The sequence below is a fragment of the Olea europaea genome, chromosome 10, assembly GCF_002742605.1.
Source record: "Olea europaea var. sylvestris chromosome 10, O_europaea_v1, whole genome shotgun sequence".
NCBI lineage: Eukaryota > Viridiplantae > Streptophyta > Magnoliopsida > Lamiales > Oleaceae > Olea > Olea europaea.
In genome coordinates, this window is record NC_036246.1 from 33,143,859 (window position 1) to 33,170,189 (window position 26,331).

At 33.9% G+C, this 26,331-nt stretch overlaps 2 protein-coding genes across 3 annotated transcripts; both read left to right on the plus strand.

The window, feature by feature from the left end:
* The first annotated feature begins 494 nt into the window (after nucleotides 1–494).
* Nucleotides 495–11,945, plus strand: LOC111401892. Of its 2 annotated transcripts, XM_023029866.1 has the most exons (10): nucleotides 496–882; nucleotides 2,653–2,691; nucleotides 3,693–3,813; nucleotides 4,100–4,161; nucleotides 6,072–6,139; nucleotides 6,546–6,595; nucleotides 7,196–7,265; nucleotides 9,125–9,248; nucleotides 10,665–10,781; nucleotides 11,557–11,945. In XM_023029866.1, exons 1-10 carry the CDS (start codon nucleotides 520–522, stop codon nucleotides 11,653–11,655), a joined length of 1,113 nt encoding a protein of 370 aa, XP_022885634.1. In that variant the 5' UTR covers nucleotides 496–519; the 3' UTR covers nucleotides 11,656–11,945. The 2 variants fall into 2 exon arrangements, with proteins under 2 accessions (XP_022885635.1, XP_022885634.1); XM_023029867.1 differs by lacking the exons at nucleotides 6,546–6,595; nucleotides 7,196–7,265 and having other exon boundaries at nucleotides 495–882.
* Nucleotides 11,946–22,261: 10,316 nt separating this feature from the next.
* On the plus strand, nucleotides 22,262–23,389 carry LOC111400560. Its single transcript, XM_023027967.1, has one exon. It carries the CDS (start codon nucleotides 22,262–22,264, stop codon nucleotides 23,387–23,389), a length of 1,128 nt encoding a protein of 375 aa, XP_022883735.1.
* Nucleotides 23,390–26,331: the final 2,942 nt, after the last annotated feature.

The following is a 26,331-nucleotide window of genomic DNA, read 5'->3' on the forward strand; positions in this document are numbered from 1 at the left end:
TTTCCATGGTTTTAAGGAATTGATTTTCTTTAGGTTTTGGTGGGAAAATGGGTTTTCATCTTTTTTTTTCCAGCAATGAGAACAAAGTCTATCCACAATTATAAAAAATTCTATCTTTTTAATTGGCAATTTTCATAAAAAAAATAAAGTCAAATGAACACCAAAAAATCCAAAATTTCAATATTTTTCAAGTAAAAAATTATATCAATAAAACATATTTAATTAACAATTCCCATCAAAACAATTTCTAGGCAATTCAATTCTTCGAAATTCATTTCCTTTCCACTCAAATTTCATTATTGCAATCAAACAGACCATAAATCAAGGGACTTTTAAATGTCTAAAATGGATGGAAAATTGTTTATAGAGAAATACTATAACATCAAACTATAAGGATCCAAATATAACAAAAAAAACTTGAACATCTACTTTGCATAAATCGAGGATTCCGTTTGTAATTTTCTCTCAAGATTACACAATTATCGTTTTTCATGGCCTCTCACTTCCCATAAACCACTCATGTCATCTACAATGTATTCCTGTACGTTTTCTCCTCCAAACCCGCCATTATTATCCCACAAAAATTACTACAGTGATATAAATAATTACGAAAATTCTCCAACAAATCAAATTCACTTTACTACTCTTTTCAACTCATCAGCTCTAGTAATTTCCAAGAAAAATAAGAATTTCGGTTCTTGCACAAGAAATAGATTCGGGGCAGTATGTTCTTTAAACGAAGAAAAGGAGGAAAAGACTTCTCAGGATGAAAATGGAGCACAATTTGCTTCCAGGAAAATTGACGCTGGTCTTGGCAATGGCGGCAGCAATTCATCTACCAGTTTCTTGACTTTTCTATGCCCTTTGCTAAAACTCTTTTCTGTAAGTATTTTATTTAATAGGTTTAAGAATGAGTATTAAACCGTAAATTATGATAATTTTCAGCTGTAAAGTCCTTAATGATTTGCTATCTTAATCCTAGTTTTCACATATTTTTGTTATGGTTGGACTTCAATTTTACACCCAAACTCAATTAATTAGTAAGAACGGATCAGAAACTTGAAAGGAAATCAGTACCCAAGTCCCAATAAATTGACAGCAATAATGAAGATCAATTACAGCAAAACTAACAGTAAAGAGGAGAAGAACGAGAGAAAGTGGAGGACAGATTCAGAGGAAGAAGAAGAGAAAAAGAATTCAGATTCAGAATTAGAGATAGAGAGAAGCAGATAAAGAGAAAGGGGAAAATTCCGTTTTGCACCAAGGCTACAATTTTCAACTCCCTTTTCCTTGCTCCATGTGCTGAATTAATAGATTAGGCTACAGAATATTCTAGAATGCACTGTTGTGGGTGAATAGTAAGATGGTGAGTGGAGTGAGTTGGTGAGCACGGTGGGATCATGGTATCCCTTCCCCTTAAAACTAACCTTGTCCTCAAGGTTCAAAATCTGGATATCTTCTTTGTATGAAATTAGCATCCTCTCAAGCTGCCTTATTCTCTTCACTACCCTTGGATTAAGCAGGTAGTGCAAGGGAGCATATGCCCTATTCATATCATCTTCTTGGTTTCTCTTTGCCAATTGGTTCATAAGGTTCCTGTCTAAATTCTTTGCTGCAAATTCTGTAGCTCCTTCTCCTTCATGTCAATCCAAAACACCAAAAAAAGCCTGTTTAGAATCCCATTGAAGACCCTCAACAGCAGAATAACAATCCTCCATAACTCCATATTCTTTTCCTGCATGTTCAGAGATTCCCATGTCCTCTTCCTCAGCCTCCTCTTCAGCTATTTCAGTTTCCTCCACACTTGTACCTAGTCCTCACCTTCTACATCTATTGTTATGCCTCTAGATTTCTTAGTTGTATCCTCAGCAAAATCTCTCACATATTTCAGCACTATTAGAGCCATAACAAAGTACAGAATCTTCAACCTTCTGATGTTCCTCTTTGGAGGCTGATTTACCCTCTGCCAATTCAATCAACATTGAAATCACTAGCTCTTTATTTCTTCCATTATGCTATCCAATCGAGATACGCCTAAGGATTGTAGATGCTCTGATACCATTTGGTATCGTTGGACTTCAACTTTACACCCTCAATTAATCAGTAAGAATGGATCAGAATCCGACTGCAAACCAGTACCCAATATATTGACTGCAATAATGATCATTACAGCAAAACTAACATTAAAGAGGAAGAAGAAAGAAAGTGGAGGACAGATTCAGAGAATGAAGAATAAAGAAGATTCAGATTAAGAATTAGAGCTAGAGAGAAGCAGATAAAGAGAAAGGGGGGAAATTCTGTTTTGCACCATGGCTAGCAATCTTCAACTCCCTTTCCTCCTTCCATGTGTTGAATTTATAGAGTAGGCTACAAAATATTGTAGAATGCATTGGTTGTGAGTGAGTAGTGAGATGGTGAATGGAGTGAATTGGTGAGCACGGGTGGGAGTCAAGACAGTTCTGGTCAAAAGTTTCTTCGAAATTTCGGTCTTCGAATTGTGTTCAAAATTAAATGCTAGTCTCAGAAGTTTATGTGCAACCTAGTGTACAGCACATTGTTGCAATCTCCATTACATGAAACTTAAGGTCACAAATCTTATGTTGTTATTTAGTATATCTTCTGCCATTTAGTATGTTTGGCGTCTTCTTGCAGGCTGGAGATCCCTCTCAGGAACGGAACTACCTGCTGGAGGTATTGCACACTTGTTATTAATACTCATTTTAATCACCAAGTGAAAAGGTAGTATTCATTTATTCTTATTAGAGAAAAATAAGGGAAAAAAAAAAGTTATTAATCTTCTGATATGAATTCTTTTGCCTTATGGTGGTAATTGTCTGAAGAAGCTAATATATATAAGAAATAGGTTCACATAATTCTAGTTTTCAGAGCTAAGGAAGTTTGTCAATATGATGCTAATTTGAATTATACATTCAATTGTGTTCAGCTGTGAATAAGGGGTTAAGAAAAACCTTTTATTTTTTTTAACTAAATGTGCACTACTCATTTGTTTTTGTACTCGTAATATAGTCAGTATGGTACAAATATGTCTATTTATTCAAGATGCTGTGTGGAAGGAAAAATTTAAATAAACAATTTCAACTTAAGCCTTAGATGTGTCGGTTCAACATGACATAACGGCAGACAAAGATATTGGAATTAAGTCTTGTCACTGCTTATTGCATAAAAATTGTGCATATTTGAGAACATGAAACAGGCCTGCACGTGAATTGGCAACTTGAAACAAAACTTAAATAAATAGATATCTCCTCTCTCTGTTAACTTATGCTTTGAATGAGATGGTTCAACTTGGAAGGAATCTTGTTTCTCACATTTTGTGGCTTAGTCACTATCACATTTATTGCTAGAAGGATTTGTTAGGACTTAGTATTCACTGAGAAAGGGGTACTTCAATTACATCCATCTCATGTGATATTTGGATGAGTGGTTTATGAAGTATTTAGATGGAGTACTCTTAGTTTAGAATCTTGCTGCCATTTTGATCATTAAAATCTTCTTTTACATGCTTACCCAATTTGACTAAAAGAGTATGCATCATTTCTAGTGGATTACTAAGGAAAAAAAACTATTCGATGATTTCAGCAGTTTAATTAAATGCACTTTAGAGACTTCTGTTTCTTTTCATTTTAGATTATTTTTTTTCCATATGCCTGAGACTTGTTTGTTGATAACAGGAAACAACATCGTCGTTATCTAGTTTGGCAAGGCTTCTGTGGGGATCAAGATCGCAGTTTGATAGTTTAAGCAGCCAACAGAAAGTAGATCCTCCACTGCATTTGCAACTTTTTGAATTTGGTGAGTCCTTGATTATGTAACTGAGATAATATCATTCTGCTCTCATATGTCATGCTCTCATATGTCATTTGTGTAATATTCTTCTCCTATCCCCTTCTGTAAGAATATCCTATACATGCTAATATTGCTAAGGATAATTAGTGAGTTCTTGATTCACTAATAACTGACTTAGATAACACAGTAAATGGAAAAGATATATTGTCACACAGAACACTGGAATAAAACATAATCTTTCAGCCATTTTTGCTTTGATCTTGGAGTTAAAGATTGTAGGGATTGTCAACAGAGGCATGCCCGTTTTGCAGGAGGGTTCGAGAAGCCATAACCGAGCTTGATCTTTCTGTACAGGTGTGTACGTCTACGTTTGCATAGCATCTTTCGTAATACTTTGCAGACATTTCTAAATTTTAGCAAATTATAGTATATATTTCTTGAAAAAGTTAAGGACGGGAGGTTTTCTGTTGGTTTACTCTTTCAAGTTTAACAAGCACCCTTATTTGTGGACTATGTATATACAGCTTTAGATTGGATCCCTTGCACAGGGGTTTGTCGGGGAGGTTGCCAAATTTGAGTAGACTTTTTTTCCCACTTCAGCTGTTCGAGAGGTGGAGATGTGTAAAAAAAATATGTATAGTAGTTGTCAATAAAGTATGAGTACCCAGCCTCCAAACAACAGTTAGGGTGAGATTTGTGGATATTTATACTTATTATAATCAACTGAAAGAGAAATGTAAACAGAAATTTGTCCCCTTTGCTTCAGTTAGGCACAAACCTCTCAAAAACGCTTCTGCACTGGATCTGGTGAACACTTATTTTAACTTTTCATCAGGTTCTAGGGCTTTTAAGTCTTAGTCTGTAAATTGGCTCGAAGGATAAGTTATCGTTGGAGGTGACTTCTTAGAATAATGGGAGGGGAAAAAAATTTATTATAGGATCCTTTTGTGTCCATACTATTTTAAGGTAGAGACCAGAGGGCGACTCCTTATTTTACTCTTTAAGAATATCATGTTACATATGAATTTGAAATGCTAGTACAGTCTACTCTATAAGTTGCAGGAAATTGTCTTGAGGAAGATATAGATGGTACATATGATCTGGTCTTGGGAAACCATAATTCTTGTGGTAGACGATGGTTGGTTGCTGATATCTGTCATGAGCTAAATGATTTCACTAGCTAACTCCCTGTGATGCAAGGAGCCTAGTATCTTACCTACAAAATATTATAGGTTTCTCTTGGAACGCTTAGCTAGAGGTTAGATAATCAAGTTGAATGTTCCATCCATATTTCTTCCTAGGTTGATGATCGATTTTGGTACATATGAGTTTAAGGTGTAAACATTGATCTCAAAGGATGCATTGGATCTATGTCAGCTCTGATATATCACATTTGTTTCAGATATCAGATACATTTTGCACTTCAAAATGGCAGGGAAATGAAATAAAATATGTGGTCATATACTTCCCAATATTTATAAACAAGGAAGAAAATAAGTAAAATTCTGATTTTAGCTGCCATTTTTGCAGTTCCATAAATTTTTCTCACGTGGATGGGATCACAACATTCACAATAAATCTTTAAAATCAATTTCAGATATGTGATGATGGTGCTATCTTACAACTTCTCGAGCAACAGATAGAAGGGATAACTACAAAAGCTAGTGCCTGAATAGCTATGCTATAGAAGATACCCAAATTTCGAAGTTCATTTTGAAGCATATTCTTTAATGATATTCTCTTAAAACATGCCATGATACTAGTTATGATAATCAATTTCAGTTTAACTAGTCTAATTAATCTTTCAGTTTTATCTTTGAATAAATGCCTTGATCTTTTAAAATAAGAGATGTTTTACTTGAGGATAGCTTAGTAGTATTTGTACCTAATATAATTCTTCATTGAGAATGGGAAGTTTATTGCTCTAACAATTCTCATCGAGGCGCTTTAGGGTTTCTGCCTCACACTTCTGTCTTAATGAATTTTTTACTTATTGTAATTTCATGGAGTTAGTCTATTAGCCATATAAGCTGATCAATCATTCACCATATGAGTTCCCCAAAAATTGGAGTCTTCGTGCTTACCCTGATGTGGAACATCATTAATTCCTACAGTGATAAACTAATTAAGTTGTAATGTCAAATTGTTCCAACAACAAAATAATGAAATTTTGTGTTTAGTGACAAACACTTTTTCATTAGTTTTTACTTTATAAATATTTGTAAATGCTTTGTTTTCTGACTCAAACTCTATATGGTTTGCAGATCTATCCATGCCCAAAGGGTTCGGTGAGACACAGGGAAATGGTCAGAAGACTAGGTGGCAGAGAACAGTAAGTAATGTTGTCTTCGAATTTCAGTAATGAATGAAGCTATACTCATGACAAAGACTGCCAACCTACGTATTTCTTATAATGTTATATACTGACCTATGAGTACTAATCAACAAAACAAAAGTAATGAAAATACTTCCATGACTTGACATTCTTTTTCTTTTATTTTCATTATCGATGATCATTTCCATGAAAATGGCGACATACACACACAATTCTGAAATTGCACGATCAACTTGGAGGTTCTTTTAATACACAACACCAGAATAAATTATATGTCCTTGTATTTACCTTGTACAACATAGATCCAAAAGCCAACAGATGAGGTCTTTCAGTAATGCAATTATCCATTTGTGAAATCACCCTTCACAGTTTGATATTCCTTTCACTTTGTGATCTTTTGTAGGTTTCCTTTCCTTGTTGACCCCAATACTGGAATTTCTATATATGAAAGCAGTAAGAAGCTGATCTTCCCTTCCAACACTTGTTGTATCTAACATGTTCCAAATATGAACTTTTCCCCTAATCTCTATGGAATTAAACAAATAATATCGTTCGGGAGCTCCCAAAAGAGACATCTGTCACTTGTGTTCAGTAGTTATTTCACACAAAGACAAATGCTTGCTGAGTAGAGCCCCAAGAAACAAGTTTCTGAATATCGAGGATATTGTTTGCAATTTACTTTATTACTTTAATATCATGTCCATATATGGAAGTAACTTTTTTTTCCATGTGGATTTAGTTTCTAAAACACTGTGACCATTTCTGCCTTTTAACTTCTTAGTGAATGTTTAGGAGAAATTATAATATCTTTATCATTTGAAGTCAAAGTCAAATATTAATTTTATCCATACATTCACAACTATTACCTAAATATTATCCACAAATTTCATGGGACCAATTACTCTTGTTTCTTTATAATCCCATTATAATTTCTCCTAAACAAGCACTTCTGTCTCAAGCAGAAGCATCTTGAGATTTCTTTAACTTGATTGTATAAAACAGTCTTTCATATTCTTGTCATGTATTGTTTGACAATGTGAATATTTTTCACAGGTGACATTGTAAAATACTTATTTCAACAATATGGTGAAGAAAGGAGTCCGTCATTTTGCCTGTTGGAGAGGTATTTTGTTTCTGAGCTTGTTTAGGCTTTCAATATATTCTGCAATTTCAGATACAAAGGGACGTGTTGACAAATGAGAAATTCATATAATTAGATTCGATCGCCAGAAATCTTTCACTTTTCACTTTTAGAAATTACTTCTGAAATTATTTTTATTAAAAAGGTCACAATGAGCATGATAACGCTACAAACCAGCAAGACACTATTTCATCGTCTGAATTAAATGTTGCTTGAGAATTTTTTGTAGTCAATGATTCAATATCAATAATTGTTGGGATGCTATCATTTTTACTGCTATGCACCAACCTTTGGCTCAATATGAAGAGCCATTTAGAGAAACTTCAAAAAAATTCACTCTCGAAAGGACCATTATTGGTCTTGATACCAGTTTTACTAATCACTTATGAAATTTTGTTTGTTTGGAGAGCCTTGTAAAGATGTAGAAAACTATGACACATAACACAATGAATGAGAATGAGACTTGTAGAAGAAGTGAAGAGAAGTTGAAGATAGAGAATTAAGATACATTGACACTAATACTTGTGTCCGATACGACATGTGTTGGATTCGTGGATTTTAAAAAAAATACTAACACGGCACATTGTCGATACATTGATAAAATCCTTCATTTATATAGTTTAAATTTAGTTGTATGCTTGTTATTAATTTTTCTTATTGAAATATTGAAATATGAGTACATATTTGTTATTACCAAAGTTATTGGTTAAAAATATATAATGTGTCTAATAAGAAAAGAAAAATGATCGTGGTAGAGATCGACATGTGTTAGGCACGAATAAGCTACTTTAGTTGAAGTGTCCGTACAACAGATATAAAGAAAATAGAGAAATTAGATGAAGAGAATATGAGTTTATTCAATAATCAAATCTTAACATAAAGATTCTCCTTACATAGAGTTTAAATAAACCTGATTTAAGTAGAAAAATATCTACATAAATAAAACGCTAATTGAAGTCAAACTAGAAACTATAATAAACTAAAATATGCTAATCTAAATCAAACTATAATTATTCCTAATCTAGTAAGATTATCTATAATTCTTTTGTTAATTACCATCACTACATATACTATGAGACTAAAAGTTTGCTTGGCTGAGCTTAAAAAGTTTACATAAAAGTAATGCGTAAGTTTTAAATAAATAATTTTGTTATGGGTCAAAGTTGGAAGTTGGAACTAAGTGTTTTGTTTTGTTTTATTTGACAGTTGGATAAGAGTTACTTTTATTATTATTATTATTATTATTATTATTATTATTATTATTATTATTATTATTATTACTACTACTACTACTACTACTACTACTACTTCAAAGTAGAAAGTAACTCATCCTAACATGATTTAGAACTTCTACTTCTTTCTTAAGCTCGACCAAACATACCACCTGTGATCTGCTTCGAATCACTTCTTGAATACCAATAGTAAGGACCATTGGGCTTTGGCTTTGACAAGGTGGAGATTTCAAGGCCCAAATCATCTGGATTGTCTGTTCGCTAGTTTCTTAATTGAAATTAGTACATTTGGAAGTACAGAGGGCGTTAAGATATAGTTTGTTTCTATATCAAAAGAGAGAATGTGTGAAATCTTTCATCTTGGGCCAGCCCCCAGCATGTGAATTTATATATTTGTGACTGCTGCTAGTTTATAGCATGGTGCATTTACATCTAAATGTCATTTGAGAAAGTGGACTTGACAACACTAGTCAATAGGAAGAGAAAGAAACTAAGCACTTATCTATTGTACTGTCACGTCTTAACTAATACTATGTAGTATGCACCGATATAACATTGATGCACCTTTTACTTTTTTGCGTCGTGACTAAATCATTTTTGCTTATGCAGCACCTTGGTCACAGGATGGGTGCCAACTCTACTTCGAGCAGGAAGAGGAATGACATTTTGGGAAAATTCCACTAAAGAACCACCTCCAAGAAAATTGGAACTTTTCTCATTCGAAAACAATCCTGTAAGATACTGATTTAAGTGTTGTTTCTGATGTTTCTTTTACTTATTTTAGCATGAAAGAATGTCAAGTAACTGATGACATGCTGTAATGAAGTAGGGCACTGTTTGTCATTAGCTTATTTGTAATCCTTATAAAATGGAGAAATACATGAGCTAATTCTTCTCAGATTTCTTTGCTTGGTCCCTTTCCTGGAAATGGTAAATTCTTTTTACTTTTTGAATTTAAAGCTGTAGTAACTAGTTTAAGTAATCTTTACCTATATTTCATGAAAACAGAACCACAGGGAAACGGTCCTCTCTTTAACATGAGATTGTAATTTTCTCTCCTTTTTCTTTTTCTTTTTCTTTTTTTTTTTTCAACAAAAGCAGATATAGTGATCTATCTCCTTTCTAGCAGTGATATGTATCATACACATTCAGACCAGTCTAAAACTAGGATTTTGCATGATTAGTTCTAATTTATTAATGATATTATTAAAGCAGATATGAAAACTCAAGTTGTTGATAATGATAATAAAGGGGGATAATTTTCCTTCTTGGGGGCAGTATTTAAAGTTCGTTAGCATGACATGATATTAAACTTTCATTTTTTAATTAAAGCACATTAGATAGGGGCTAGGCCTGACCTATCATGAGCAGAAATGAAATGAAATGAGCATCTTGGCCATAGAGAGTAGCCACCAATTTGAGAACATGATGCCTCGTTATCCTCATCTAATCAAAGTTGAGGTTTAGACTAATGTTTGGAAAGCTACAAATGTGAGAAATGCTTGGGGGTCTTGCTCCCATGTTCATGCAAGGGCTTTAGCCGTCACTTGAGAGGAGTTGAAAAGCCAAATGGTGAATCTGGACTAACTTCAAGAGAGGAAGCCGGCTTGGGGGGGCATATTCAGACTAATTGGACTAGGGCACACTCTCTTAGCCTTCTTCTCTGCTTAGAAATTCTTTGAGTTTTTGGTATTTGGATTTGGATCTTTGGTTAAGTGATTAAGCTTAGAAAAGCCAAAGTTGGGCTTTATTGAGAGTAAATGCTAGAAATAGATTTCCACTAGGAGTTGAATATGCCAGCTGCATTTGTATCATTGATGAAAAAATTGTACTCCTATATATATAGGATAGATTATGTGACAAATAAATTCGGCCTAAATCTCAAGTGAAATTACTGCATAGTTAGATGAAATAATCAAACGTGATAGCTATATGCGTTAATGTCATTGTTGAGTATTCCTTTTTTCTCAGATTGTTTAAATGCAACACACTCCAAAACACTTCATGAGCTTTATTCTAATTAATATCATTGGAATACAAAACCTAATGTAAACAGCAAACTTGAATATCCATAACTGAAGTATTGTGCCACAAAATGAGATTTTCAGTGAAATTGATGCATTTTCTTTTACTTCACTTACTTTTACAGCATGCACGAATAGTGCGTGAAGCACTTTGTGAGTTGGAGCTTCCATACATACTTCAAAGTGTAGGTGAAGGGTCGGTACGCACAAAGCTACTTCTTGATATGTGTGGATCGAAACAGGTCAGCTTTTCATGATTTGTAGATTGACAATAAAAACTTAAGAGTTAACAGGTTGAGTGTCTTTGATTTTTCTTCTTGCAAGCTACCTCACATGCCACAGGAACTAATGTGAAACATTCGTGAATTGACTAGTTTTTGGGATCAAAAGACCCCATTGTCTATAGCTACGAGATTCTTGCCTGTATTCGTCTAAATTTAGTATGCTAGTCTCACAATCTCTTGTTTAATATTGGCAAAAGTTGGGACTACCCTTTTTTTTCTTCATCTTATGCCTGTAAAATGCTATTAGTTACCCGTTGCCATAGGCGTCCCCATTGTTGCTATCAACTCCAACTGTGAACTGCATCTATCTAAACAATTTGAATTTGGATCCTTGAATTGTTTTAAAATCGCTGAGCATAAAAAAATCAGACAGTTGCTTATTGTAAAAAATAGAGAAGCACTGAGAGATGATTCAGAATAAGAGAAATCAGATGAGATTCGGAACCACAAAAAAGTTCTAATTACATACTGTAAATATTCGCCGTAGGTTAACTGTTAGCATAAAACTCTATCTAATCCTATGACATGAATCCGAATAAACATGACTGCCATAGTTTGTAGAATCTAGTTGCTCAACATTTTCCAGCACATCAAGAAATGAGTTTAATGGAATGGAGAAATTATGTGTATAGATGAATCCAAATTAATTGAGAACAAGGCTTAGTTTGTTGTTGCAAAGTATGTATGAAAATTAACAATTTCCAGGATTGTTGTAATGTGGTGTACTCTGCAGGTTCCTTACCTTGTTGATCCCAACAATGGTACACAAATTGGAGATTACAAGAAGATTATATCGTATTTGTTTCAGACATATTCTTTTGCCACCACATAACTGATTAAAAGCTCCAGCAGTGCAGCCACTGGTGATGTAGAAAATGATGAATGGAGTTGTATAAAATGAGAAAAAGGCTTTTCTGGGCTGTTGCATCCATTAATTCCTTTATTTCATAATTTTGTATTTCAATTCTATGGATGGATCATCTGGTTTAAATCTTGAAGTGTTAAGTTGGAGGAAATTTATTTGGTTATTAATGTTTGGCCTGTGCACCGAAAAGACCTTGAATTCCGATTGTATTCTATTACGATTTCTTTTATTGGGTGAAAGGTAGATTTCTGTTTTTAGTTTAAAGGCTCAACGAGTAGAATGCTCATATATTGTAGGTTTAAAAGTGGGTGTGATCTAGTTAGGTTGGATTTTTACTAGAACAGTCCAGATACTCGTTTCCATGCCATTGGTGTTCAATAGCTTTTGATAGTGATGGCGACGACTGTGATGGTCGTGTGCAATTGCTACAATTTGGTTTTTCTTTTCAACACATGTCATGTTGTATATACTCGTTTCCATGCCATTGGTGTTCAATAGCTTTTGATAGTGATGGCGACGACTGTGATGGTCGTGTGCAATTGCTACAATTTGGTTTTTCTTTTCAGCACGTCATGTTGTGTTGCATAATGACACTCTTTGAACACTTTGGGAATGTATCTTACTAGTCATAATTCGTATCTTATTTTTTATACAAATGTTTTAAAATTTCAAAGCTTGTAGGATACTCATATATTAAAATGTATCAAAATAAGATATAAAATACTATAGTAATATTTAAATCAATGTGTCACCAACGTGTTTGTGTCATTGATTTTAGGTTGATTCGATCTGGTTGGATTTTTATCCAAGCGTAGATCAAGCTTGTGTAAAAAAACAGTTTGAGATAGGACCTAATTCTTTTTTCTAAGGTGTACTCGATTGTCACACGGACTCGACAATGTTTCAAGTTGACCTCGACCAAGCATATCCAACTTCTTGTTTTCTATTTCTTTTCCTCTTATAAAATTCAATAAAATTTAAATTTAAAATATAACAGAAAGAAATTGAATATTCATTTTAAGTTAATCGTGAATAAATTGATCGACACGTTTATCTAGTCTAATGGCCAATCTGTGAATTGACTCGAACTAAGCTAGGTTATTTAGGTTCAATTTTTTAATTGGCAAAAGTCATCTCAGTTGTGGACCATCTTGCTCGAATTGAGATCACTGTCAAATCGAAGTAATGAAATTAAGAGTAATGCTACAGGTACATAGGTATATACATAAAATGTTCATGATGTCACGTGACACTCTATCTTTTGCCTGTTTAAAACACAATCAACTTTTTCAATTAATCTTTTCCTTTCATAACACATTATATCATTCTTTATGTAAATTTATTATGCACACAACAAAGTCATTATGTCCAAAATTTGAAGGCGGCAAGCATCACAAATTGCATCTTTAGCAACAGTCGTTGTACATTTCTCAGACGAAATAGGTCCAAGTGGGAACACAAATTTCCGAAATTAGGGTCCCAAATTCCATTAAAAAATGAAATTGACCTATTACAAAAAAATTCTATTATTTTTATTAAAGTATTATTATTGCACCAAATTTTTTTAATTGGTCGCCATTTCAAAATGGAAAAGTCTATATTAATTAAAACCTTCAAATGTCAAAACTTGCGAGTTCATGCACTCATCGTTCGAGCATGCATTGTAAGTTCCAATTGCAATAATCTAATTAATACCAAGTAAAAGGGATTAAATAAGCTACCGATTTAAAAATGTCACTAAACTCAGAAAGTCTTATTAAGTTATTATCTTTGTATTTGTTAGTTATTTAACAAAATTAGACATGAATAAGCTAAAATTGACACTTTCACATGCGATTATGGTTTATACTACTCATTTGAACTTTTTATATTTAGCAACAAAAGTAGCATATTTAAGCTTATAAATATCATCCTAAAAAAATTCGACAACACTACAAGTAACGCCATCAAATATTTCAATAAACCCGTTGAGTTTACCTATGAAAATTCATTAAATTGACTAATAGATACATGAAAAATAATTATTTGAAATTACTTCTGTAAATTTGATGACCACATATGCTAACAAAATTTCGATAACTGAAGTGACAGGTTCAAGTTTTATTTTTACTTTTTTAATTAAAGTGAAAAAAATAATAGCCTTCATTGTTGATCCCAAAAGCAACGAAAGAATTGAGATTAATGACATAGTATGAAATATGTAACAAAATCACAACAATATGAATCAAGATTAAAGTAAAGCACAAAAGAAAGTTAAGCAGAGTAACGATGTTTTATTATAATGACAATAGGGAGAGAATTATACAACTCAACCGTAAAAGCTTCTACTAAACTGAAAGAGGGCACCTATATTTATAGGTCTCGGCCAAAAACCCTAAAGGAGCCTAGAAAGGTAAGAAATTAGGTAAAAATGCGTAAAACGAGAAAAAATCGGACGGCGGCAAAAATAATTGTGCAACCGCACAGTTAAATTCCATGTTTTCGCATGGAGGAACTTTTCAGGGTTGAAAAGTTTCTGCATGACCATGAGCGACCACATAGTTAAAAAAACCTTGCAGTCGCATAGAACTTCCTCCAAATTAGGACTCTTGTTTCCTTTTTTCATCTTGGATACAATTTGATTCTTTTCCACATTCAACGCACGACAACTTGACTCCAAACCCTAAACTTGATTCATAACCCTAACAATCTCCACTTTGACTCAAATTTCGATGCAACAAGCGGAGCTCTAAAATTTCTCCACGTGAGAAATAAACTCATCTGCATCGAAGTGGCCAAACTCCTTAGCAGAGTAACCAAAACTTCCCATCACCAAAACCATCATCCTCTGTATGGCGTCCACATGTGACACTTGAACCCTACTCTCGAGTTTCCAAAATTCCACCAAAAAATTACTGTTGCCCAAACAGAGTGGAAGCACACTCTGTAGTAGAAACCACACCGAATACCTGATCAGAAGGCCCTTTGCCAGAACTGTTACCTTCAATGATCCCGAAAAGCATCACTGACATCACTGACAACACTGTACTTACGCTCCATGAATCTAACTCTGGCACCTGAACAAGTGTATCGCTAAATTTAGTGGCAAAGTGGGATCACCAATGCTCCCTTGAGCAATGTTCTGAACCGACCCAGATTCATCTCAAAAGATACTGTATCAAACTGAATTTCCACCACGATACTGAACTTGTCCAGATGATTCTTAACTGGTTCGTACTTCCCTGCAAGATGTATAGCTGAGACTTCTTCCATCCCTCCAGTACAACCCTGACGCTCCTTCGGACCTTCAAGACTCCATCCCCACTAAAAAATTTATACCATTTTGCATTTAGGGTACTCAGGGAGATGAGATTCATTTTCAGGTCTGGAACATGTCGAACTTGATCAATTGTTCCGATCGTCCCATTGTGTAACTTTTTCTGACTCGACCAATTCCAACAACACAGCAAGACTGGTTGTTTCTCATCACAACTCCACCTTAGTTGACAGCTTCATATGTCTAAAATTTTCAATTGGAACACATATGATGCGAACATTTTGAATCTAGAATCCCCTCCTCATCAGATACCACAGTGAACATCACATCACCACCATCCAAAAAATCCTCGATAACATTTGTCTAGTCCAAATTGCATGATTGCCCCCTATGATTTGCAGCTAAATTACCTTTAACCTGCAACTTATCGCTATCTTTCTTAACGTGTTCTTTCCTTCTGCACTGAAGTTGACTTTCGATCTGTCCCTCCGTCGATCACCATGAGATACCAAAGCTTCTTCATCCATAGATATAGCTCCAACCAGATGCTTCATCTTCTCCCTTGAGAACAGAGCATCATATGCATCCTCAATGGTCAAAGTATCACAGATAATGTCCCGAAACGACGAAAAAGAAATGAGTAGTAAACACAACAAGATCAAAACCAGATCCTTCTCATCGTACTTAACTTTCAATATCTTTAAATCCGCAAACTGTTTCCTTAAACATAGTAATGTGATCTTCCAATGACCCTCATTCCGCCATGCAATGGGAATATAGCTTTTGCTTTAAAGCCAGTTTGCTAGTGAGATTTTTAGTCATGCATAATTACTTCAATTTCAACTACAAAGCAACCGTTGTTTTCTCCTTCAAGACGCCTGTAGAATGTTATTGGATAAATAAAGATGAATATGCGATAAAGCCTTCTTGTTCTTCCGTTGTCCAATTAGTTGGCATATTCTCAAAACCTAGCAATGCATCGTCAAAATCCAACAACGCCAGAATAGCCTTATCTTTACTTGCCATGAAGAAAACCTTATATTGTCATCTAGTAGCGGAAAATCATATTTCAACGAAGCCATCTCTGAAAAATCCCAACAAATCACGAAGAATTTGCAGCCTAACTCTGATACCACTTGTTGATCCCAAAGGCAACACAAGAATTGAGATTAATGACGTAGTATAAAATATGTAATGAGATCACAACAATATTAAAGTAAAATGCAAAACAAAGTTAAGTAGAGTAACAATGTTTTAATATAACGACAATATGGAGAGAATTATACAACTCAGCAATAAAAGTTTCTACAAATTTGAAAGATGGCACCTATATTTTACTGGTGATGGCCAAAAACCCTAAAAGAGTCTTAGAAGGGGAAGAAATTAGGTAAAAACGCATAAAATTCGAACAACGCCAAAAATAATTGTGCGACCACACAGTTAAATTCCTTGTGGTGCATGGAGGAACTTTTCAGGATTGAAAAGTTTATGTACGACCATGGGTGATTGCATGGTTAAAAACCTTGCGGTCACATGGAACCTCCTCTGATTTGGGACTCGTGTCCTTTTTTCATCTTGGATACAATTTGATTCTTTTCCAAGTTTAACGCACTACAACTTGACTCCAAACCCTAAATTTGAGTCACAATCCTAACATTCATTTGGCTTATTTATAAATGATCAAACTTTATTTTTAATCATACGTCCAATATACTCACAAAGGACCATCCACTTATATTCACTACATATTTTGATCTATTTATAAATTAAATTATTTATAAATTCTTCCCAAACAAGGATTAGATATTTCATCTTTATGTCATATTGATAAAAGAGTAATATTGTTTAGTACCAGTTCATTTGATATTATGTGATAGTTTCAATTAACGATAAAATTATTTGATTCATTTTAATTATATATTTCATTTGATAACATTTAATGTCACTTAAATTAGTGTTGTAACACCAATAGGCAATAATATTGAATAGTATCACTCTTAATAAAATTGTTGTATAATAATATATAAACATAGTTACATGAATAACTATTTCAACAATTTATTGACTACATATTCTCTAAAAAATTGTTTTTCTTTTCAAAAAAATATATTCCAAACAATATCACAAGTCTAAGCTCCTGACAAAGATTTTTGGGATTATAAGTTGTGAGTTTGAAATGCGTGTTTAATAATAAATTAAAGTTGTAAATCCAATAAAATATAGGATTTAAAATAAAGTTTAATTAACTTAAAATTTAAATTATATATTAAAAAAAATTACCAAACAAGGATTTAAGATGTGCTTATGTCCGGTTTGGTTGAGATTAAAATTAAAATTTTAGTAAATTTTGATAAAAATTGATAAAATATATAGTTGAAAAAGTATGGATTTCATAAAATATATGATTAAAATTAATTCAACTTTTAATTTAAATTAAAATTTTAAATTTTAATTAGTACAAAACAAGGACTAGATCATATTGTAACTTTATGTAATTGAGTTATTGAGATAATTGTTATAATGATTTATGCCTTTGATCACAAAAACCTTTCTATTATTGATTTAATGAAAAATATTTAACTTTAAAATGACCTCTATTCAATTCACCGTAAGGTTAAATTCATCAATGGTCATCCAACTTTGTATTCAGTGTTGATAAATGCGAGTTTATTGCGCTTGTTCGGATTATTAAACTTAGATATTTGCGAGTTTTATTAGTGATTTATTACTTAATTTTCTTATTTTTATTTTGTAGGCGAAAACTCGAGATTAAAAGATGAATTGAAGGAATTTATGTGAATAACGAGCTAAAGATAAAGGCAAACGAAGAAGACGACGCCGCCGAAAGAAGATTTATTAAAAAAAAAAATTAGCGAGCTGGGCGCCAACCCGAGCAAAAACAGAAACTGTGGCGCCCAGGCACCACTGTTCCGACGCCAAGGCGCCACTCGGACCATTTTTAATTGTTTTCAAAGTTTCAGGGACCAATGCTGTAATTTCCTTTAGGTTTTAGGTTAAAACATTCAACCAAACACAAGATTTTTCATTCTAAAAACTTGGAGGCAGCTGGTTCTTTTTCTTCTTCTTCTTGTTTTCTTTCTTTTTTTCCTTTTTCCTTTCACCTTTATTTTCAAAGATATTTTGGGGAAGATTGGAATATGGAGATGGTGCATTAGCTTGGAGAAGATGACCCATTGATATTGAAGGATTTTCAACAATTTCTCTCTTTATCAATAAGTTTTTCTTTTCACTTTTTCCATCAACGTTTTGTAAGAAATTATTAGTTATTTGTGAATATTTTATGGGTAACTAATTATATTTTGTAATTGAGGATTATTTCAAACCCGAGTTATGATTTTCAATTAATTTGTGCCTTATAATTCTCTTGATTAATGTGTTTAATTCATTGTATTAAATGTTTATTTTGTTCTTCTTGATTGTTTAGGTGTACAACTAAATGGTTAAATTATTTCGATAATGCTATTTTGGAATTAGCAGTAAGTAATAGCTATTGATTCTAAAATCTAGTAGTAATTACATTTCGATAGATTATGAAGAATTTTCAATTGAATGTATGTGGATAAACACTTAAGTTTGTTAACGATGTTGCTAGTTTACCCTTAATTCAATTCATCTCTTTTGTCGTAATGCGTTTGTTAAATTAAATTTAGAGAACTTGTTCTAGGTTGTTTAATAAATAGGGTTGAGTAAAGAGCTTGTTTTATTCGACTAACATGTAAGAAGAGATTGAGGTAATTGAGCTTGTAATTATTCTCGAATTGTTGTTAATCTTGAGAACGAAAATCTATTGTTGTAATTGACATAAAAATCATTCTCGTGGTGACTAAATATCCTCAATCACATTTTCTCGCATTCAATCAAGAATCACTTTGTTTATTTCAGATTTCAAGTCTTTTTTAGTTTAAATTTATCGCTTTCCTTAGTTCAACAAACCAAACCCCCCATTCAATTTATTTGTCTATTATTATTAATTTTACTTTTTACTACGCAATTGATATAATTGAATCAATCCTCTGCGGGAAATGACCCTTACTTGCCATATTACTATTTAAAACGACACATTTAAGTTAAGTAAGAAAAATTAATTGGAACGTGATATGCAACGTATCAATTTTGGCGCCGTGTCGTCGGGGATTGTTCTATCAATTTGTTAAGTGCAATATTTTTCTTTTTGTTGTTTTTCTATTTATTTTTGTTTTTTTCTTTGTCATTTAGGTTGTGAATGAGTAAAAAGCCTATAACACACTGCAACCTAAGATCAGGAAAAGAGGTTGACATATCGGAAAGTGGAGAAGACATTTCTCCAACTAGACATCTAAGGAGATTGAGCATTGAATCCTCAAGTGACTCCGAACACATAGAGCCCGAAATGGCGGATGCAAATCAGACCTTAAAGGAACTTGCAGCTCCAACTTTTGTTCAACAACCTCTATGCATTCAATATCCTCAAGTGGAGGTGAGATTTGAACTAAAGTCCGGGATGATTCATCTACTTCCCATATTTCATGGATTTACCGGAGAAGATCCAAATAAGCATTTGAAGGAGTTTCATGTGGTTTGCTCAAGCATGAAACTTGCAGGTATATCAGAAGAGCAAGTGAAATTGCGAGCATCCCTTTTTCTCTTGCAGACACTGCTAAGGAATGACTCTATCATTTGTCGGCCGATCTTATTACCACATGGAATGAAATGCAAAAGCTCTTCTTGGAGAGGTATTTCCCAACTTCAAAGGCTACAAACATTAGAAAAGAAATCTGTAGCATTCGGCAATCTCAAGGGGAAAATCTCTATAAATATTGGGAGAGATTCAAAAGGCTATGTGCTAGTTGTCCAAACCACCAAATCAGTGAGCAATTACTTCTACAATACTTCTATGAAGGATTGCTCCCAATGGAGAGAAGTATGATTGATGCGACTAGTGGAGAAGCTTTAATGGATAAAACATCGACAGTTGCTAGGGATTTGATAGCCAACATGGCCGCAAACTCACAACAATTTGGTAGTAGAGAAGCGGCACCGGTTAATCAAGCAAGTGAGGTAGGAGCAACCTCTCAAATTGAACAACAATTAGCCGGTCTTACATCGCTTGTGCAACAAATGGCACTTGGGACAATGCAACAAGCAAAAGTGTGCGGGATTTGTTCTATTGTGGGACATTCTACCTATGCATGCCTGACACTACAAGAAAGAGCCTCAGAGCAAGCAAATGGCATTGGGGGATTTCCAATGCAACAGGTACATTGATGAGTGATTTACACTCATTATATTATGCCATTAATTTCATGATTATGCTATCTTGGAGAGTATTTTAGAGGTGCTAACATGTGGTTTTCACGCTACTTTGAAGGATGGATGAAGTGGAGAAAACAAGTGCTAAAAGAGGCCAAATGGAAGAAATAGGCAAAAGTTGGCGAAATTGGATGAAAGGACCAAAATGTAAGAGATCCAAAGTTTGAGGACTAAAGTGCACATAATCAAAAGTTGTATCGGAACTTGCAATGAAGATCTGAGAGTGGTAGGAGTCAATTGGATGAAGGAAGGTGTCAAAAGGGATCAAATTTAATCAAGATATGATCATAAATCATTTTCCAACCGAAAAGTTTTGCATCGGATTTTTAGTCCCACATTCAGACCCATTTTCAACATAGCAAATGATCGAATTAGAGAATGATGCTTGAATCAAAGTTGTAGCCCTTTGAATTACCTTTCCAACGCATCTTGAGTCACTTCAATTAGATATTGAACAAGAAAGTTATGCTAAAAACACTGAAACACGCGCAGAATGCCATTTCGGGCGAACCGGGCGCCCAGGCGCTATACCCTCAGCGCCCAGGCGCCACAATTCTGTAATTCCAACAAAAACTCAACACCCAGGCGCTGCATTCCGAGAAAGGAAAAATGCAATTTTTCCAAATATTTTCGACCCGACCCAATTCCAACTCGTAATGCAAATTAAGGGGATTATAAATACATATTGAGAGACCTAAGAAAGTAGGGTTTTGACGGCTGAAGAAAGGAGGCAAGGATATACACTAATTGAGAGAAGAATCATTGGATCTTGGAGAAGGAATCAAGCTGCAACCTGAGTTTTTTCTTATCTTTCTCTTCTCCATGAGATTTAATTTATATTTTATCATGTTATTCTCCTCAATCATGAACTAAGTTATTAAATCTAGGGTTTGGTGTAACCTATTTGAGACATGATTCAATTTCTTTATAGTATTTCCATTTAATTTTTCAGAATTGATTTGTATTGTTCTTGCTTAATGCTTTCGGTTGCTTGATCACCAATTGAATGAATTGATGCTCTAAGTTTAACGCTCGAGAGAGGGAAATTTAGACATGATCTAAGAACAATATAACCTAGATTTGTAGATATCGAGAGAAAGTGCAATTCTTTGAGGGTAAAACAAGAACCAAGTGCGTGAAAATCTTTATAAATTTAGCTCGGAATAGAGATATTGGGGTTGAATTATAGAGATAGGTTCTATTTGACGCTCGAGAGGGGGAAATAGAATTAATTTAGGATTCTTGCCTATGAATTCGAGAAATAATTAATGGAAGTATCTATAGGGGTTGAGAATCATGTTGATAATATGGTGAAATCATTCCCTAGACTTTTCGAAATTCTGAATTAATTTTTAAAAATTGCCTCACTTTTCTTGCATTATTAAATTCATCGACATTAGTTTAGCATTCAAACATCAAATTAACATCCGATTGTCTAGATAAAGTAAACGCAGACATAATTATAGTACTCAGTGGAAGTCGAATATCAATCCCTGTGGGTTCGACACTTTTCAATTCTTTAATATACTACAAAACTTGACACCGAGCGCTTGCGGTATAAAATCACGTTACATAAAACGCGTGGCAGACATAGATATGATCCATATGCTAACACTTTTAATCCTGGATTGAGAGATCATCTTAATCTCAGTTACGGAGGAAATCATTTCATAGCTCCACAATCACAGTTTAATCATTCCCCGGGGTTCAATCAACGAAGGCAACCACAACACTCTCAACCTCGTCAACAAATTTCATCTCAAAGTTCAGAGATGTCTCTTGAAGATATGGTGAAGTCCTTAGCTTCTAGTACAATACACTTTCAACAAGAGACAAAAACCTCAATTAAGAATTTAGAGACATAAGTGAGTCAATTGGCCAACACGGTAGGTAAATTGGAGGCTCAAGGATCAGGAAAACTCCCTTCTCAAGCAATCAACCCGAGAGAAAATGCCAGTGCTGTGACACTAAGAAGCGGAAAAATTTTTGGAAGAGGCACCAAGGAAAATGAAAGATCAAGTTGGGGAGTCAACTCAAGAGAAGAACTTAGCATGTGAGAAAGATGAAGCTAAGACTCCAACCTTGGGATCTAAGGTAGATTCTAAAAGTCCTATTCCTACTTATGTTCCCTCCCCTCCATTTCCTGGCAGGTTTGTAAAGTCCAAAAGGGACAAACATGAGAAGGAGATTTTGGAGACTTTTCGCAAGGTTCAAGTGAACATACCACTTTTGGATGTCATTTATCAAGTGCCACGTTATGCAAAGTTCCTCAAGGAATTGTGCACTAACAAGCAAAGATTAAAAGGTGATAAAGTGGTAAGCGTAGGAGAAAATGTCTCGGTGGTCTTGCAAAAGAAACTTCCACCAAAATGTAAGAATCCAGGAAGTTTTACCATCCCTTGCATTATTGGTAATACTAGGTTTGAAAAAGCAATGCTAGATTTAGGAGCATCTATTAATGTCATGCCATATTCTATTTATGCTTCTTTAAATTTGGGATCACATAAGGAAATCGATGTTATTATTCAACTTGCTGATAGATCTAATGCATTTCCAAAAGGTGTGTTAGAGAATGTTTTGGTGCAGGTAAATCAATTGATTTTTCCAGTAGATTTCTATGTTCTTGACATGCAAGATGAATCAACATCTTTGACGCCACCATTGCTCTTAGGAAGACCATTTATGAGGACTGCGCGTACAAAGATAGATGTCCATGACGGTACTTTGACAATGAAGTTTGATGGTGAGATTATTCACTTCAATATCTTTGAAACAATAAGGTATCCTAGTGATGTTCATGTTTGTTTTTCAATAGATATAATGGATTCATTTGTGCAAAAAAATTTCAATTTATCAAATGAAGATGCATTGGACACCACTTTGATTAAAAGCATTGATGTTGATAATCTTACTGGGTTGAGCAAGAATCTACAACTGTGTGAGGATATTGTTAAAACCATGGCATCACTTGAGCCACTACCGAGTATTCCACCAAGGTATAATAACTCCTATATTACTCTTCCGATATCTAAAGAGAAACTTTTACATTCGGTGATGCAGGCCCCCACCTTGGAACTCAAACCTTTTCCCGAACATTTGAAGTATGTTTGGGAGAGGGGAAAACAATACCGGTGATCATAATAAAGAACCTCACAACACTTATTTTTATTTTTGTGAATTTTTGTCACCAGTAGTCCCCAACCATCATCACAGCCATTACTATCAACACCATTAGGGGAGTATTTGAACCTCTTGCGCTTTCTATTTCTTTTTGTTTTTACATTGAGGACAATGTGCAATTTAAGTTTGGGGGTGAGGTGGTATGTGCTAAATTTTTTGTGGAATTTTGTGGTTTATACTAATTTTGTTCTCACTAAAAACTTAAAAATTCATATTAAACACTTGTTTTTATGCTTGTTTGTATTGTTTGATAGTTTTGCTAATTGCATTGCATTGATTTATGAACTGGGAACATGAATGCTAAGTGTTGTTTATTTTCTTCCACTTATTCCATGATTGACTCTTTATTGAGCACTTGGGTCATGAGATTCATCATATGCACTTGTTGGTTGCACTTGTAGGTTGTTAAAGAATTTAAATGACCATGTTGTTAGAGATTCTTCAATTACTCAACCAATGAAAGGATAAGTTTGGGGGTGGTTGAACCGGTGAAAGAAATTATTTAGAATTGTATTAATTCCCGACTCAATGATTGATTTTGTGGAATGTTCTTAGATTTCAAATGAAAGATAGATGTTGTTTTCCATCTATCGATATTTCTAAAAAAAAAAAAAAAAAAATTCTATAGGAAAAAATTGCCTACCCTAAGGAATGTGAGTTAGCATTGAGTAATCTGGCCCTATGCATCGCCAATGTGTAGGAGACGATCTACGAATGAAGAAGGGAAGGCTACCCTTAGGGACCAGAGCAAGAATTACCTACGTTGGAAAAATGAAAAAAAAATAAAGGGATGCTATAAGCATCTAGGGGTGATTTTGTTGAAAAATTGATGGATTGTGAGTAATTTGTCTAACATAAGTTGTGGTCTAAGCACTCAAATTTTTTTTTAAATTAATACATGACTAGATGATCTATTTTTTCGGTTCAAACCAACCAAACTTGTTGGTTGCACTTGTAGGTTGTTAAAGAATTTAAATGACCATGTTGTTAGAGATTCTTCAATTACTCAACCAATGAAAGGATAAGTTTGGGGGTGGTTGAACCGGTGAAAGAAATTATTTAGAATTGTATTAATTCCCGACTCAATGATTGATTTTGTGGAATGTTCTTAGATTTCAAATGAAAGATAGATGTTGTTTTCCATCTATCGATATTTCTAAAAAAAAAAAAAAAAAATTCTATAGGAAAAAATTGCCTACCCTAAGGAATGTGAGTTAGCATTGAGTAATCTGGCCCTATGCATCGCCAATGTGTAGGAGACGATCTACGAATGAAGAAGGGAAGGCTACCCTTAGGGACCAGAGCAAGAATTACCTACGTTGGAAAAATGAAAAAAAAATAAAGGGATGCTATAAGCATCTAGGGGTGATTTTGTTGAAAAATTGATGGATTGTGAGTAATTTGTCTAACATAAGTTGTGGTCTAATCACTCAAATTTTTTGGTAAATTAATACATGACTAGATGATCTATTTTTTCGGTTCAAACCAACCAAACTTGTTGGTTGCACTTGTAGGTTGTTAAAGAATTTAAATGACCATGTTGTTAGAGATTCTTCAATTACTCAACCAATGAAAGGATAAGTTTGGGGGTGGTTGAACCGGTGAAAGAAATTATTTAGAATTGTATTAATTCCCGACTCAATGATTGATTTTGTGGAATGTTCTTAGATTTCAAATGAAAGATAGATGTTGTTTTCCATCTATCGATATTTCTAAAAAAAAAAAAAAAAAAATTCTATAGGAAAAAATTGCCTACCCTAAGGAATGTGAGTTAGCATTGAGTAATCTGGCCCTATGCATCGCCAATGTGTAGGAGACGATCTACGAATGAAGAAGGGAAGGCTACCCTTAGGGACCAGAGCAAGAATTACCTACGTTGGAAAAATGAAAAAAAAATAAAGGGATGCTATAAGCATCTAGGGGTGATTTTGTTGAAAAATTGATGGATTGTGAGTAATTTGTCTAACATAAGTTGTGGTCTAAGCACTCAAATTTTTTGGTAAATTAATACATGACTAGATGATCTATTTTTTCGGTTCAAACCAACCAAATTTGAGAGGGAAATATTGAGTGATTTGAGGACAACCTTAAGTTTTTGATACCTTGGGTTATAATGAAAATATTAAGTTTGGGGGTGTGTGCATCCCACGAGTGAGAAAGGAAAGTTTGACCTTTGAGGGTTGGGAAAATCACCAACTTGTGCATTGCGATGAATTGGAATGACCACACGCACACGAGTCAAGCATGGTGTAAGTTTAAAAGTGTTTGGTGTAGCATTTTTGTAAACATTTCATAAGTTATTTGCATAATGTAAGAATTGTAGCAAAGTGACAAAATATCAAACAATTGGAGTGTTTGTTATTATTATAGTATTATTGGTTGGTTTTAATTTGTGTGTTTTTATGCTTGTTTGTATTGTTTTGTTCGAGGACTAACAAAGATTTGAGTTTGGGGGTGTGATAAATGCGAGTTTGTTGCGCTTATTCGGACCATTAAACTTAGATATTTGCAAGTTTTATTAGCGATTTATTACTTAATTTTCTTATTTTTATTTTGTAGGTGAAAACTCGAGATTAAACGATGAATTGAAGAAATTTATGCGAGAAACGAGCTAAAGATGAAGGTAAACGAAGAAGACGACCAAACCAAACCCCCCCTCCCCATTTAATCTATTTTGTCTATTATTATTAATTTTACTTTTTAGTGCGCAATTGACATAATTGAATCAATCATCTGCGGGAAATGACCATTACTTGCCATATTACTGTTTAAAACGACACATTTAAATTAAGTAAAGAAATTAATTGGAAAGTGATATGCAACGTATCAAGTGTCATCATAACTACCCAATTTGATATTGTTTTATTATAGTCACTCAATTTTATATTCAGTATCAC

Coding starts and splice junctions, on each gene's coding strand:
- LOC111401892 (XM_023029866.1), top strand. CDS start 520: ATGTCATCTACAATGTATTCCTGTACGTTTTCTCCTCCAAACCCGCCA. Junction 6,596..7,195: donor AATTTCTATATATGAAAGCA/GTAAGAAGCTGA, acceptor TATTTTTCACAG/GTGACATTGTAAAATACTTA. Junction 10,782..11,556: donor ATATGTGTGGATCGAAACAG/GTCAGCTTTTCA, acceptor TGTACTCTGCAG/GTTCCTTACCTTGTTGATCC.
- LOC111400560 (XM_023027967.1), top strand. CDS start 22,262: ATGAAAGATCAAGTTGGGGAGTCAACTCAAGAGAAGAACTTAGCATGT.